The sequence below is a fragment of the Lolium rigidum genome, chromosome 1, assembly GCF_022539505.1.
Source record: "Lolium rigidum isolate FL_2022 chromosome 1, APGP_CSIRO_Lrig_0.1, whole genome shotgun sequence".
In the NCBI taxonomy this organism is placed as follows: Eukaryota; Viridiplantae; Streptophyta; class Magnoliopsida; order Poales; family Poaceae; genus Lolium; species Lolium rigidum.
In genome coordinates this window covers 335,547,511-335,558,737 of record NC_061508.1, presented here as the reverse complement: position 1 = coordinate 335,558,737, position 11,227 = coordinate 335,547,511, and the positions used below count along the sequence as shown (strand labels likewise).

The 11,227-nt window shown below is 48.6% G+C and overlaps 2 protein-coding genes across 2 annotated transcripts; both read right to left on the bottom strand.

The window, feature by feature from the left end:
• Positions 1–1,148: 1,148 nt before the first annotated feature.
• Positions 1,149–3,595, bottom strand: LOC124684421 (F-box protein At5g03100-like). The gene is made up of 4 exons (XM_047218737.1): positions 3,483–3,595; positions 2,395–3,261; positions 2,148–2,303; positions 1,149–1,475 (listed from the first exon to the last, which is right to left on the bottom strand). Exons 1-4 carry the CDS (start codon positions 3,591–3,593, stop codon positions 1,167–1,169), a joined length of 1,443 nt encoding a protein of 480 aa, XP_047074693.1. The 5' UTR covers positions 3,594–3,595; the 3' UTR covers positions 1,149–1,166.
• A 2,270-nt stretch (positions 3,596–5,865) lies between these two features.
• On the bottom strand, positions 5,866–7,745 carry LOC124663712 (MADS-box transcription factor 30-like). Its single transcript, XM_047201388.1, has 7 exons — positions 7,558–7,745; positions 6,851–6,929; positions 6,587–6,751; positions 6,452–6,493; positions 6,275–6,316; positions 5,991–6,181; positions 5,866–5,881 (listed from the first exon to the last, which is right to left on the bottom strand). Exons 1-7 carry the CDS (start codon positions 7,743–7,745, stop codon positions 5,866–5,868), a joined length of 723 nt encoding a protein of 240 aa, XP_047057344.1.
• Between the last annotated feature and the right edge of the window lie 3,482 nt (positions 7,746–11,227).

The window sequence follows — 11,227 nt, the reverse complement described above, 5'->3', positions numbered from 1 at the left end:
GCAAACCCTAGGTTCTGATCTTCCAGACCGGACGATGGCGGCATTGTGGTGTCGTTTTCTCTCTTGGGAGCATTGTTTGAGGAGCGGCGCCGGATGACAGAGGCTAGTTGTCAAGTGATACCTAGCTGGCTGGTGCTATGTTGAGTCATGCATGTTCGGCAGGTGCTACGCACGATAGATCTTTCATGGTGGTGTTGATAACAGGCTGGCAAGGTCTATGCGGATCTCTGCCTTGAAGATGGACCAGTGGTTCGATGGTGGCGACGACTTCTGAAGCGAGGGTATAGGCGCTCACCAAGGGTCTGCTAAACCGGTTGTGAGCTCTTGTTTTCGCCACAGGCTGACTCATGGATGCCCCCGGTTTTAAGTTGGTGGGATGTTTTGTTTCTGTTTTAAAGGCAAAGGCCCTAGCCCTGATGCCAGTTTACTTCACCCATTGTTGGCTTTATAGGTCTTGAGTGGTGGTTTTGGATTTTTTTTGATGTTGTATGATCTTGACAGTTCGGTTGAATATAGTTTAAATAAAAATTGTATGCATCGCTTTGATGCAGAGGTTGAGGCTCCCCATTTCGAAAAAAATTGAGCCCTCCATATTCAGGTTGTGCTTGCTCGTTCAATGTGTGGTTTAATCACTTTAATCTGTTGTACTTGTTGAAAGTATCAAAAAAATCATAATCTTGTAATCCTCTCTAAGTGAGCTTGTCACGCTATTACTGATGGAACAACATGATCAGCAGAAGTTGGATTGGTACAAAACGTAAGGAGAACAAACAGGGTTTCATGACCTTCACGGTAAAAAACAAAAGGTTGCACGACTTCTTAATTTCTGAACTTGCCTGTCTACCAACAACAGCAGATGAATGAATTGCTTATGTTCAGAAATCTCTAACTCAAAGACAAAGGAATACATCTTGTGGTTAAATCCTGTATAATCAGTATCCTATTTCGCTTTCTCTGGACAGAAATCCTGTCAACATATTGTACTTATATATGTACCAGATAGTCTAATAAACACAACATAAATAAAGATACATGTGATTCAACTTCCTCTTTCTCTGGACAGAGGTTAATTAAGGACGACCTTTCCTGAGCCCCTTTTTCTATTGCCATCTCTCATACCTTAAAAAAATAATATAAAGATACCTACAACATAGTTTCATATCCGCTTAATAGAGAATGTCAAGGACTTTCCTGAACTCTTGCCTCGAAAGTTTATTGAGGGCAATCGACGTGCCCCGGTCTATGTTAGGCTTAGCTCCACCCATGGATGGAATAAACCAGTTATTCCTCACCACCGGATCTATGATCATACGCTCAAGAGAAGTTGCATTCCGAAGGAGGTAGAGTGCTAGCTCAACCTGACCAAGTAAACCATAGAACCCTGTCATTTTGATAGTCTTGAGGTGATGGTGAGGATGTGGCCGGTAGGCATCTTCATTTGGTTCACCGTCGATTGCCGAGTCAAAACAACACATCTGCATGATTATATTGGTGTGTTAGACATAATTAACCAAACAATATTAAATTTAGAGCCAACAAAATGGATTAAGATTTTGCCATCCCATATATGATTCGTGAAAAATGCAAGAAGAAAATGATGGCAAAATAATCGTTCCATACACCCAAGAGTTCTAGAAAATTCAATAGTAGCACATTTAGATTGTAAAAGAACTTCAGGAAAAAATCATATGTGTAGTTTCTTTTTTGGATGTTGTTTTAGACAAAGAAATAGTCTCCAGTGTACTACTTAGAGCATATAAGGGATATATAGGTTCATCTGCACAATAAAATCTCACTATATTACACCATGTTCAGACTCGAGCATGGAAGTAATATAATATACTAATCAGCCACATATTTATCTCACTAAGAAACTATGAATACGATGTGTTCCAATTTAAAATAATATAAACTCATCAAGTTTGTAGCACATTGGTATGGGTGCAACACAAATATGTATACAAAGATGTTCGTTGATGCAGGCAAACCTACCAATTATTTGCACAAAACATTGCACATGGACCCTACAATTCCTCAACGTACATCTAGGATTATCCTTTCCAACAAAATCCAAATACTTTTTGTTTTCTGACCAAATGCACCCAAGATCATTTTAGAATTTTCAGTTGTAATGTGAGATCACTTACATGGAGTACTAACTCTTCCAAAGCCGGGGCTAACTCCAAAAGATAGGCCAAACGAAGAATCCCACCAGTAACTTCTGGTGACCCAACAATATCGATTTTCAGGACCAGACGTCTCAGATTGGTGAGTCTGGTCTGATTTTTCACAAAATTTATCACCTGTACGACAAAGCATGGCAACACTGATTGAGCCAATGACCTGCTCATAAAGCACGAAGAAATGGAAGCTGGATCACGAAGGCAAACAGACCTTGGTTTCAATTCGGAAGCTTATGGAGAGGGACTGAACATGCGAAAGAGCATCGACAAGATCAGTGAAGACATAACTGAAGCAGTCCGAGGATGTGATCAATTCGACTGTTGCCTCCGAAATCTTCACAGGTTCACCCAGCAATATAGGTATCGTGCGACCAGCGAACAAAAACATGGTAAGGTTTGGAGCTCGGATATCCAACTTCTGCAGCATACAGTACTTCACCTGCAAATAATGGAGCCTGCTCAGTTCCTGGCCTATGCTTAGCTCATCCATTCTACACTTGGTGAGGCTTAGCCACTCAAGAACAGCGCAATTTGGAAGCAGGCACCGGAGATCCCCTGTGACATGAACCATTTGCAGAGAGAGCTTCTTAAGGTTTGCAAATCCACAGTGATCAGGAGGCAGTGTTAAATACACGAACCCTAGACTAAGAGACTTCACGCAAGAACCACCCGAGGCGCCGAGAAGATGCAGCGGGAAACTGTACTTGTCATCTTTGTCGCTGCTGCCTTTCGGCCCTGGACATAAATCAAGAACAACATGTTTCGCCCTGGAGGCGGCGCAGAAATTGATCCATCTATCGATGTGAGGTGTGTGCCTTTTGCGAAGCGCAAACTTGACCACAAACTTATTCAGGTTAGATGACTTGAGCTGTCGCTGGATGCTGTTGATCCCCCTGATGAACCTTGTCCGCAAGGGTTTTGCAGGGCCTGTCGTGGCGGCGTTACTGCCGCGCATCGTGGCTCTAGTGAATACTAGCTTTGGGTAGCATTTCCAAAGCGTGCTCCACTTCTTGGATAGTATGCTCATCCGCACGGCTTCTTTCATTGTCAATCGCGATAGTATACCACGCAGTACATCCTGCAAGGAATCAGAAAACAAATCAACGGTCCTCCTCAAAGTGTTTGGGCCACCCAAAAAGATAACGTGTTTGTGTGTGGGAACCAACGCACCAAGGTTCAAGTTACAGTTCTACCTTAATTTATGTATGAGGATCAAGTATTATCACCCTTCACAGGAATAAGAAGGATATGCGCGTGCTACTGCCTAGTAACGAAGATGCAAGAACAAAATTAACTTACATTGGGTAGATGGTGAAGCTGAATACCCTTCGATCTTGACATAGTTTTTTTGACACAACGATCAGTCTTCGGTCCCTGCCCACAAACCATGGGGGCACTTGTTTTCATCATCGGATCTGCATTGAAGTAGCCATGTTATCATGAAAGCCCAGCACAAAAGAAGTTCTTTTTTACATGAGCACAGAAGGAGGCTTGGGCTTGGTATTATTCCAAATAACCATCAACTTTTTAAAAAGCTATTGGGTTCATCTGAACATTTGTTGCGGATAGTTTGATTAACATCCAATCCATTAGCATGAACTTTTCTTTGAGCAGGCTCAAATGCCCATAATGCATCAGAGCAGGCACTAGTAGATCTTTTTTACTGGCTATAAAAAATACAAATAACTAGAGCGCTAGCTACTGAACGTTGGGTGCAAAACAAAGGCAAACAAATCCGAGAGCTGTAGCACTCCACAAATAAGTTTCCTGCTCAGTCCATCTGAGCACTATCCGACAATACGATTTACTGCAATAAAAAAACCCTAACCTATCGGTACTCAGATGCGAGCCGTGTAGGACACGGTGAAAACGGATCCAGGGACCAGGGAAGAGAGAGGGAGGGGGGAAGAAGACCTGGGCACTGCTCAAGTCGCCGGCTAAGGAAGACGATGGAAGGATGAAGGAGAGGAAAGAGTAACCGGAATTCGGTCGTTCCTCGCTTCGGCCCGGCCGATACTTATTGTGTAGGAGGCACAGGGGCAACGTGGTGAGTCAGGACTCAAAACCGATACTGACACAATGTTACCAATATACGATATACACCTTGATCTCAAAATAAAATAAAATTGATACACATGTTGATCATCTCATTCAGGTCAGATATATCAACACTGTTATGGAGTGATGTAAAAAAGGAAATACTGCCGTAGATTCACATGAACCTCCTCGAAACAGGCTTTCGCCCCGCTATATTAATATAGCAACACCGATACAAGGTAGAGACCACCGCTGGGGCAAACAGCACATCAAAGCCCAAAAGAAAACATAAGAAGAGGAAAAGAGAAAAACAACGTCGACAAAGCCGGATCGACGAAAACAATGATGAACCGCAACCGCTGCGCCCTCCGGAGAAGTCCCACCACGATCTTGGCCCTCCGAAGCGCCGCATACCAAAGCAGCACCTTCAAGAAGGGATGCGACGATGACGACGCTGCTGCCCGGACAAATCCTAGGGTTTCCCCGATATGCGGGAGGGTTGTGGGTGGGGGAACCCCGACGCCCCTCAAGAAGGAAGGCGGCGCCCGCGAGCGTCACCGCGTCGGTGTCGACCATCCGACAGGGATTTCTCCCGTCCCCCAAAGAACCACGACCCGGACACTCCATCGCGCTCCGCCAATCTTGCCGTCCACCAACGCGCGCCACCACGATCTTGCAATCACCATTGCCGTCACACCGTGGCCCAAAGACGACGGCCGACGAAACCGGGAGGAGACATCCCGAGCCTAGGAGGGTCTGGACAGCAGCCACGCGGGAGGGCACCACCTCCACCGCCAACCTGCGGCGACAGACCGGACGCAGCTACAGGAGCATACCAGGCCCCTCTGGCCCGGCCGAGCCCGGCAGGCTCGTGAAGCTCCCGTGGCCGCGCTGCAGTCCGCGCGCCGCCGTCCTAACCGTCCTCGGCCGGAGCAGCCCCATCGGCCGCCGGGAGCGGACGCCCCGGATCTGGCCCGTCCAAGCCCGGATGGAGCCCGAAGGGCCCGGATCCGGGCCGGGGGCGCCGCCGCTGGCCTCCGCGCCGCCCGCTGCCAAGTGGCCGCGCCGCCGCCGTCGAACCACCCGGAGCCGCGCCACCTGAGGAGCGCCGCCGCCGGAACCTTGACCACCAAAACGCACCGCCGCCGGACGAGGGAGCCCCCGCGCCTCCCCACCACGCGCGCGGGTAAGGGCAAGGCCGCCGCCGCCGGCACCGCGCGGGCTTTGCCCGGCGGCCTGCGCCGGCGGCGGCGGTGGGGGAGGGTGGAGGAAGGGGGTCGGGGGAGGTTAGGGTTTGGGGGTCCTGGAGTCGCTCGCGGGGAGCGACCCGAGGACCAGACGCGGGGAGCCCGAAGGATTCACATGAACCAACGTGACATATGTGCAGTCCTCAGGAAAACCATACGGGAAAATCATGTTTAGTACTATAACAAAATGGGACATATATCTGACTAAACACTGCCATCTACTACTTGTCAACTGCAAGGCCTCTGAACGTACATACGCCCCATGCTTGGCTGCAAGCCCGTAACTACTGAGCTGCTACTAAGTTTTAGCTAGATAACCATGGCAACAATAGAGGTTTAGGTAGATTCAGTTTACTAGTACTAATAATTAACTTCCCGGCCCTTCTGTCAGTCTGTCATCAGCTTCTCCTCAACCTGCAAATTATCAACAGAACAATGCGCAACACTAGTCAAGACGCCGATAGATCGCCAAAGAGTTAGTAAGTGCCACTTGTAATGTGTTTATAGGCACGACCTTAGTTACCACAGACGCAGGCTGGGCTGCAGTCCGAAGCCTTGCACGGCGGGAAGCTGCTGCTGCTGCGGCCACAGCTGAAGCGATGTCGACAACTGCTCCTCCACCTCCGGGAAGAAGCCCCCGAACATTAGCGTCGGCGTCGTGCTGCCCTCCGTGGCCTCCACGGCAACACGATGTTGTTGCCCGTCCTCGGTCACCTGACAGAGAGCCAACACACATTCAGACAGCCAGTATATACAGAGTACGAGCAGGTAGGCAGTGAGGCAGTGCAGATTACTGAAATTATTAACCTCGCGGTGAAGGAAGCTGTTCTGCTCCTCCAAGATGTGCACCTGCACGACACAGGAAAGCAAAAAATCATTCACAGTTGCCGCCACGTTTAAAGGAAAATCACAATTCCCAGATGAGCAATAGTTGGTTATCTGAATCATGTTTGTTCATTTTGGTTCCCTTGCGATTACAGTTACCTTGCGGTGTGATTCGTCCAGCTGCTGGCTCAGTAGTTCATCCTGCACACGAGAAACACTGGTTCAGCTGCTGGTTCAACTTTTAAGCATTGAATTTTGTGCAGAGATTGTGTATGTATCTTAGTATCTATATACCTTCATTTCACGGACTCTGCCCAGTGTCAGCTCGAGCTGCTGATCCATATTATCAAGCTCCTCCCTGGTAGCCCCGGACGGCAGGTCTTCTCCGGTCTGCCTCCTCAGGCTGGCCTCCAGACGGTCACGCTCACGCCTCAGCTCAGCGATCTCCGTGAACATCTGCTGCACTCAAGAATCAGAGACGCCAGTCAGAATGCTACCGTGCAGTTAATTTTGAGTGTGCAACTGTATGTAGTACAGTATATGTATTTGCTTATTTACCTGGTCATCATCCTCATCACCTGTCCCCCGGAACTCGCCGCTGGTGATGCTCTCGTAACGCTGAATCAGCTCGCTCCAGCTTAACAAACGATAAGTGAAATATGTGAGCACCATAGGATTGTGCCGTGGGTTTATGCAAGTAATCAAGGTTCAACCACTGAGCATTGTTAAATGAATGCTTCCGGCTAGTACTTGTTTAACTTGAGCTGGTTGAACCTAAGAGCTAGTACAATTATTTAGTGGTTAACATTGGGGCGGGTACAGAAGCATCTGAATATGATGATGGCTCCTTGTCTGAAGACGGCCGCATGACTAGAGGTAAATTGAAGAAGGAAACAAAAACCCTCTTTGAGTAACTTGATCATGAAACACCCCAAATGCAGTAGCTAGGACCATGTATTTGATGATCTTAATAACATCAAGATTTCCCGAGGGTTCAGGAAATAGACTAGTTCATCGAAGCATGGTTCAGAATGCCCTTCTCCCAGAATCAATCACCAATCGTACACGTACATTTACACTACTACCTGAGAGAAGAGCGACCGAAAAGCAAACAGGGCAGGGTAGCACCTACCTACTGCATTGTACTCTAGAAACAAATCCACCTCATATCGAAAACCGATCTACGACCGGCCGGAATAGATGGCACGAACGATCAGCGGGGAAAGCTGGGAGCGGATGGACGGATGGGTACGCAAGGTGCAGACCTGGTGTGGGGGCTGCAGTAGTGGAAGGGGTGCCCTGCGTCGGAGAAGACGAGGAGGCCGACGTCGACGTCACAGAGCACGGCGAGCTCGTTGGCCTTCTTGAGCAGGCCGGCGCGGCGCTTGCCGAAGGTGACCTGCCGGCTGACGGCGTTGGGGATCCTCCTGATCTCCGTCCTCCCGCGGCCCATCCTTCTCCGGCAACCTGGAAGCGAACGGTGGGTGCTAGCTAGAAGAGAACTGCACAGCGCAGGTGGGAACTGGTGAGTAGCGGCGGGGTAGCAAGAAGAGCAAGAAGAAGAGCCTTGCAGGTCAAGGAGAGAATCGGCAACGACTGGACTTTACCGTGTGCGGCACTGCAGGCTGGACACGCAATTCTTCCTTCGGGGCTACTGAGTACTGAGCCTGGAGCTGAATCTGAAGGAGCGACAGAGAGAAGCTGCCGCAGAGGATATATGGTGGTGGCGGCAGGGCAGGGCATCTTCCAGGAAGCTTCTGGCAGTAGGACAGTCTCGGTCGCCACGGCCGAAGGTCTCGGTCGGTGGCGTCCGGACTGGACTGGTTTGAACGCGCGGGCGAGAAAGAGAGCGATTCTCCATGCAGTGCGCGTCGATGGATCAAAAGGGCGCCTCGCCTCGGTCGTCGTCCCGCATTTGCCGATTTGGGCAATGTCTTGTGGATCAAAGGGCTCCGTCACAGGCTACGAATGTTGCCGTTCAGGGGAAAAGCCGAAAGCCAAAGCGTGTCCGTGACCGGTGTGACACGGCCACCGCTTGACGTTTGGACGTGACAAGGGCAGCACTACGCAGCGAAAGCCAGCAGCAGGCGAGAAATTTCGTGGGAGCGAAAGATTACAGCAAGCATGTGCGTTCATATTAGCCATTAACGCATCTTCAACGGGCCGACCAAATCGGTGATCTAAACGGTCCGTTTATGTCCATTTAGATCGATCCATAAACTGGATGCGTCGCGCGGTCCAGCTGGCCCGGAGACCACGCGCAGCGGGGCGAGCCATTCAGTCCGAAGCTGGCTAAATCATCTTGCATTTAATTTCTCCATTGTTGCATACATATTGGCAGATTTGCTTGGAGCAAATAGAAACTTAAGTAAAAAAAAAAACATGATAGAAATATAGTAGAAACTACATCGTCTTCGTGTTAGCATAACCTAGTCATCCTCGTCGGAGTGGTAGTGGCGGCGACACACGGTCTCGTCGAAGACCATGACGCTAAAGTTGCCATGATTGTCGTACTTGAAGATGATGAAGTGCCCGATGTCGATGGCGTGCGAGCAGGCGAAGCGCCTCCAGAGGAACATCTACCCTTCACCGTCGAACATCACCTCCGCGGGCCACATGCCAGTCGCGTCACCGGACACGCGCAAGATGACACGGTGGGGCTCTTGCCCGTCGACGATTGAGGCGAACCTCTGGGACAGGCGCGGCCTGTCCCAGCTCATGCCCTGGTGGGTGGTCACGCCAAACTCGAAGCCGGAGAGATCGATGGCGACCTGCTTGGGAGATAATGACGACGACGATGATGCTCGTGGATCATGGCGTGCAGTTGTTCACCGTTGCGGAACTCCAAGAGGGAGGCGTCATGAGCACAATAACAAGTTTTCCCTCAATAAGAAACCAAGGTTTAATCGACCAGTAGGAGAAAGGCGTAACTTCTGAAGGTGTTGCTGGCTGACTATTGGTAGGGCGCACTACCGGCATCAGCAACAACGTGGAACCTGCACACAACACAACCATAATACTTTGCCCCAACTTACAGTGAGGTTGTCAATCTCACCGGTTTCGTGAACACAATGGATTAAATATATCGAGTGGAAGGAGATATTTGCAGTAATTAAAGATAACAGAGCTTGCAGTAAGTAAACATAGCAGGATTGCAGTAATTGAATTTATCAGTGTAAAGGAAAGGACCGGGGTTCACAGTTCACTAGAGGTGTCTCTCCATAAAGATAAATAACATGCTGGGTGAACAAATTACAGCTGGGCAATTGACAGAATATCGTCCATACATGACAAGATGATTACTATGAGATTCGACTGGGCATTACAACATAATACATAGACCGTAATCCAACTGCGTCTATGACTAATAATCCACCATTCGGTTATCGTTCGAACCCCTTCCAGTATTAAGTTGTAAGCACCAAATTATCGCATTAAGCAATGTGTGTAAAGTAAACAATAGAATTATCCTCGGATAAAACATTATTGTTTTCTCCCTAGTAGCAACAACACATCTACAATCTTAGAAGTTATTATCACTCTTCCAGAAAACTAGAGGCATGAACCTACTATCGAGCATAAATACACCCTCTTGGAGTCACAAGCATCTACTTGGCCATACTATCTACTAGCAACGGAAAGCATGCAAGATCACAAATAACATATGACAAAAATATAAAATCGACCTCAACATAGTGTACAATATTCATCGGATCTCAGCAAACACAGCATGTAGCGTTACATAACACTACAAGAAAATTGTCCAACTATGACGTTTTAATAGTGACGCTGTAGAAAAACGTCATAATTTTATGACGTTTTTGAGCCACACCGTCGTGCGCTGATGGAGGGGGCAAAACCCTTGAAAATAGTGACGTTCTGGGGAAACAACGTCGTTTGCTGCTTAAATGAAAACGTCATAATCTAACTGGGATGGATTACGACGTTCTAGTGCAGCCTATTGCGACGAAACAAGATCGTCGTTAGGCTCTCCGCGTAATTGAAGTTGTGACTTGGCTGCCATGTCATCACTTTTCCTCGGACATGTGGGACCTATGCATCTCGCTAATTTTTCCCTGTGCTGCCCACCCTTGTGTTGGGTTGTTGGTGATATCCTCCTCTGTTGGGCTGTCTTCTATGGGGCTATTTATGATATATCTCTATTTTTATGGGTCAGCCCTACTGTTATCATGACGGCCCAAGCGGTGAATGAATAGCTAGTCCGACGGCCCATGTGGTGGATGCACTACGCTCGCGCAAATTAATAGCCAAAAACTGCTCTTGCGAGTAGTCGAACCCTCGACCGAGCACGAACCCTCGACCGAACCGCTGCGCTACGCTTCAGTTCTTGACATAGCAAAGATAGGAAGTTACTTATTCAAAAAATATCATAGCAAATACGGTGCGGTCGAACCAAGTGTGCACCAGGTGCGGTCGAACCAGGTGCGCACAAGGTGCGGTCGTCCTCTTCCTCGCATCTAGGGTTCGACCTCCTTCTCGCATCGCATCGAACCAGCTTCTTGCATTGTATCCGAAATCAAAATCTAGGATCATCACATGGCGGCGTCAGGCAGTTCTTCGAGGTCGGGAGCATCGTCGCATCGCCGCCGGCACCCGGGCAAGCCAATCCCGTATCGGCAGCCGTCGTTCAGTTACGGGCCCACCGTCCTCTGTGCGTGTGGCGAGATGATGCCCCGGTAGATTTCATGGACTGATGCAAATCCTGGGCGAAGATACAGAAATTGCAAAATTCGCTCGGTTAGTTATCCTCTTCTGAATTGCAGATTGCCCCTTCTGAATTTCATTTCTATTTTGGTTGATTTATCTTTCATATCTCTCAGATTGATGTTGGCAAAGGGTGTGCCAGCTTTGAGTGGGTTGATGAACCCATGGATAAGTATCTCAAAGACTTTGTCTGTGATCTACGTGATGCAG

What these genes read in the sequence shown, in the direction of transcription:
- LOC124684421 (XM_047218737.1), bottom strand. Translation starts at nt 3,593, where the DNA reads ATGATGAAAACAAGTGCCCCCATGGTTTGTGGGCAGGGACCGAAGACT. An exon ending in GCTTCCGAATTGAAACCAAG is followed by an intron (nt 2,304 to 2,394) that starts GTCTGTTTGCCT and finishes TTTGTCGTACAG; the next exon opens with GTGATAAATTTTGTGAAAAA. An exon ending in TGGAAGAGTTAGTACTCCAT is followed by an intron (nt 1,476 to 2,147) that starts GTAAGTGATCTC and finishes ATAATCATGCAG; the next exon opens with ATGTGTTGTTTTGACTCGGC.
- LOC124663712 (XM_047201388.1), bottom strand. Translation starts at nt 7,745, where the DNA reads ATGGGCCGCGGGAGGACGGAGATCAGGAGGATCCCCAACGCCGTCAGC. An exon ending in TACTGCAGCCCCCACACCAG is followed by an intron (nt 6,930 to 7,557) that starts GTCTGCACCTTG and finishes TCGTTTGTTAAG; the next exon opens with CTGGAGCGAGCTGATTCAGC. An exon ending in GCAGAGTCCGTGAAATGAAG is followed by an intron (nt 6,494 to 6,586) that starts GTATATAGATAC and finishes TCTCGTGTGCAG; the next exon opens with GATGAACTACTGAGCCAGCA.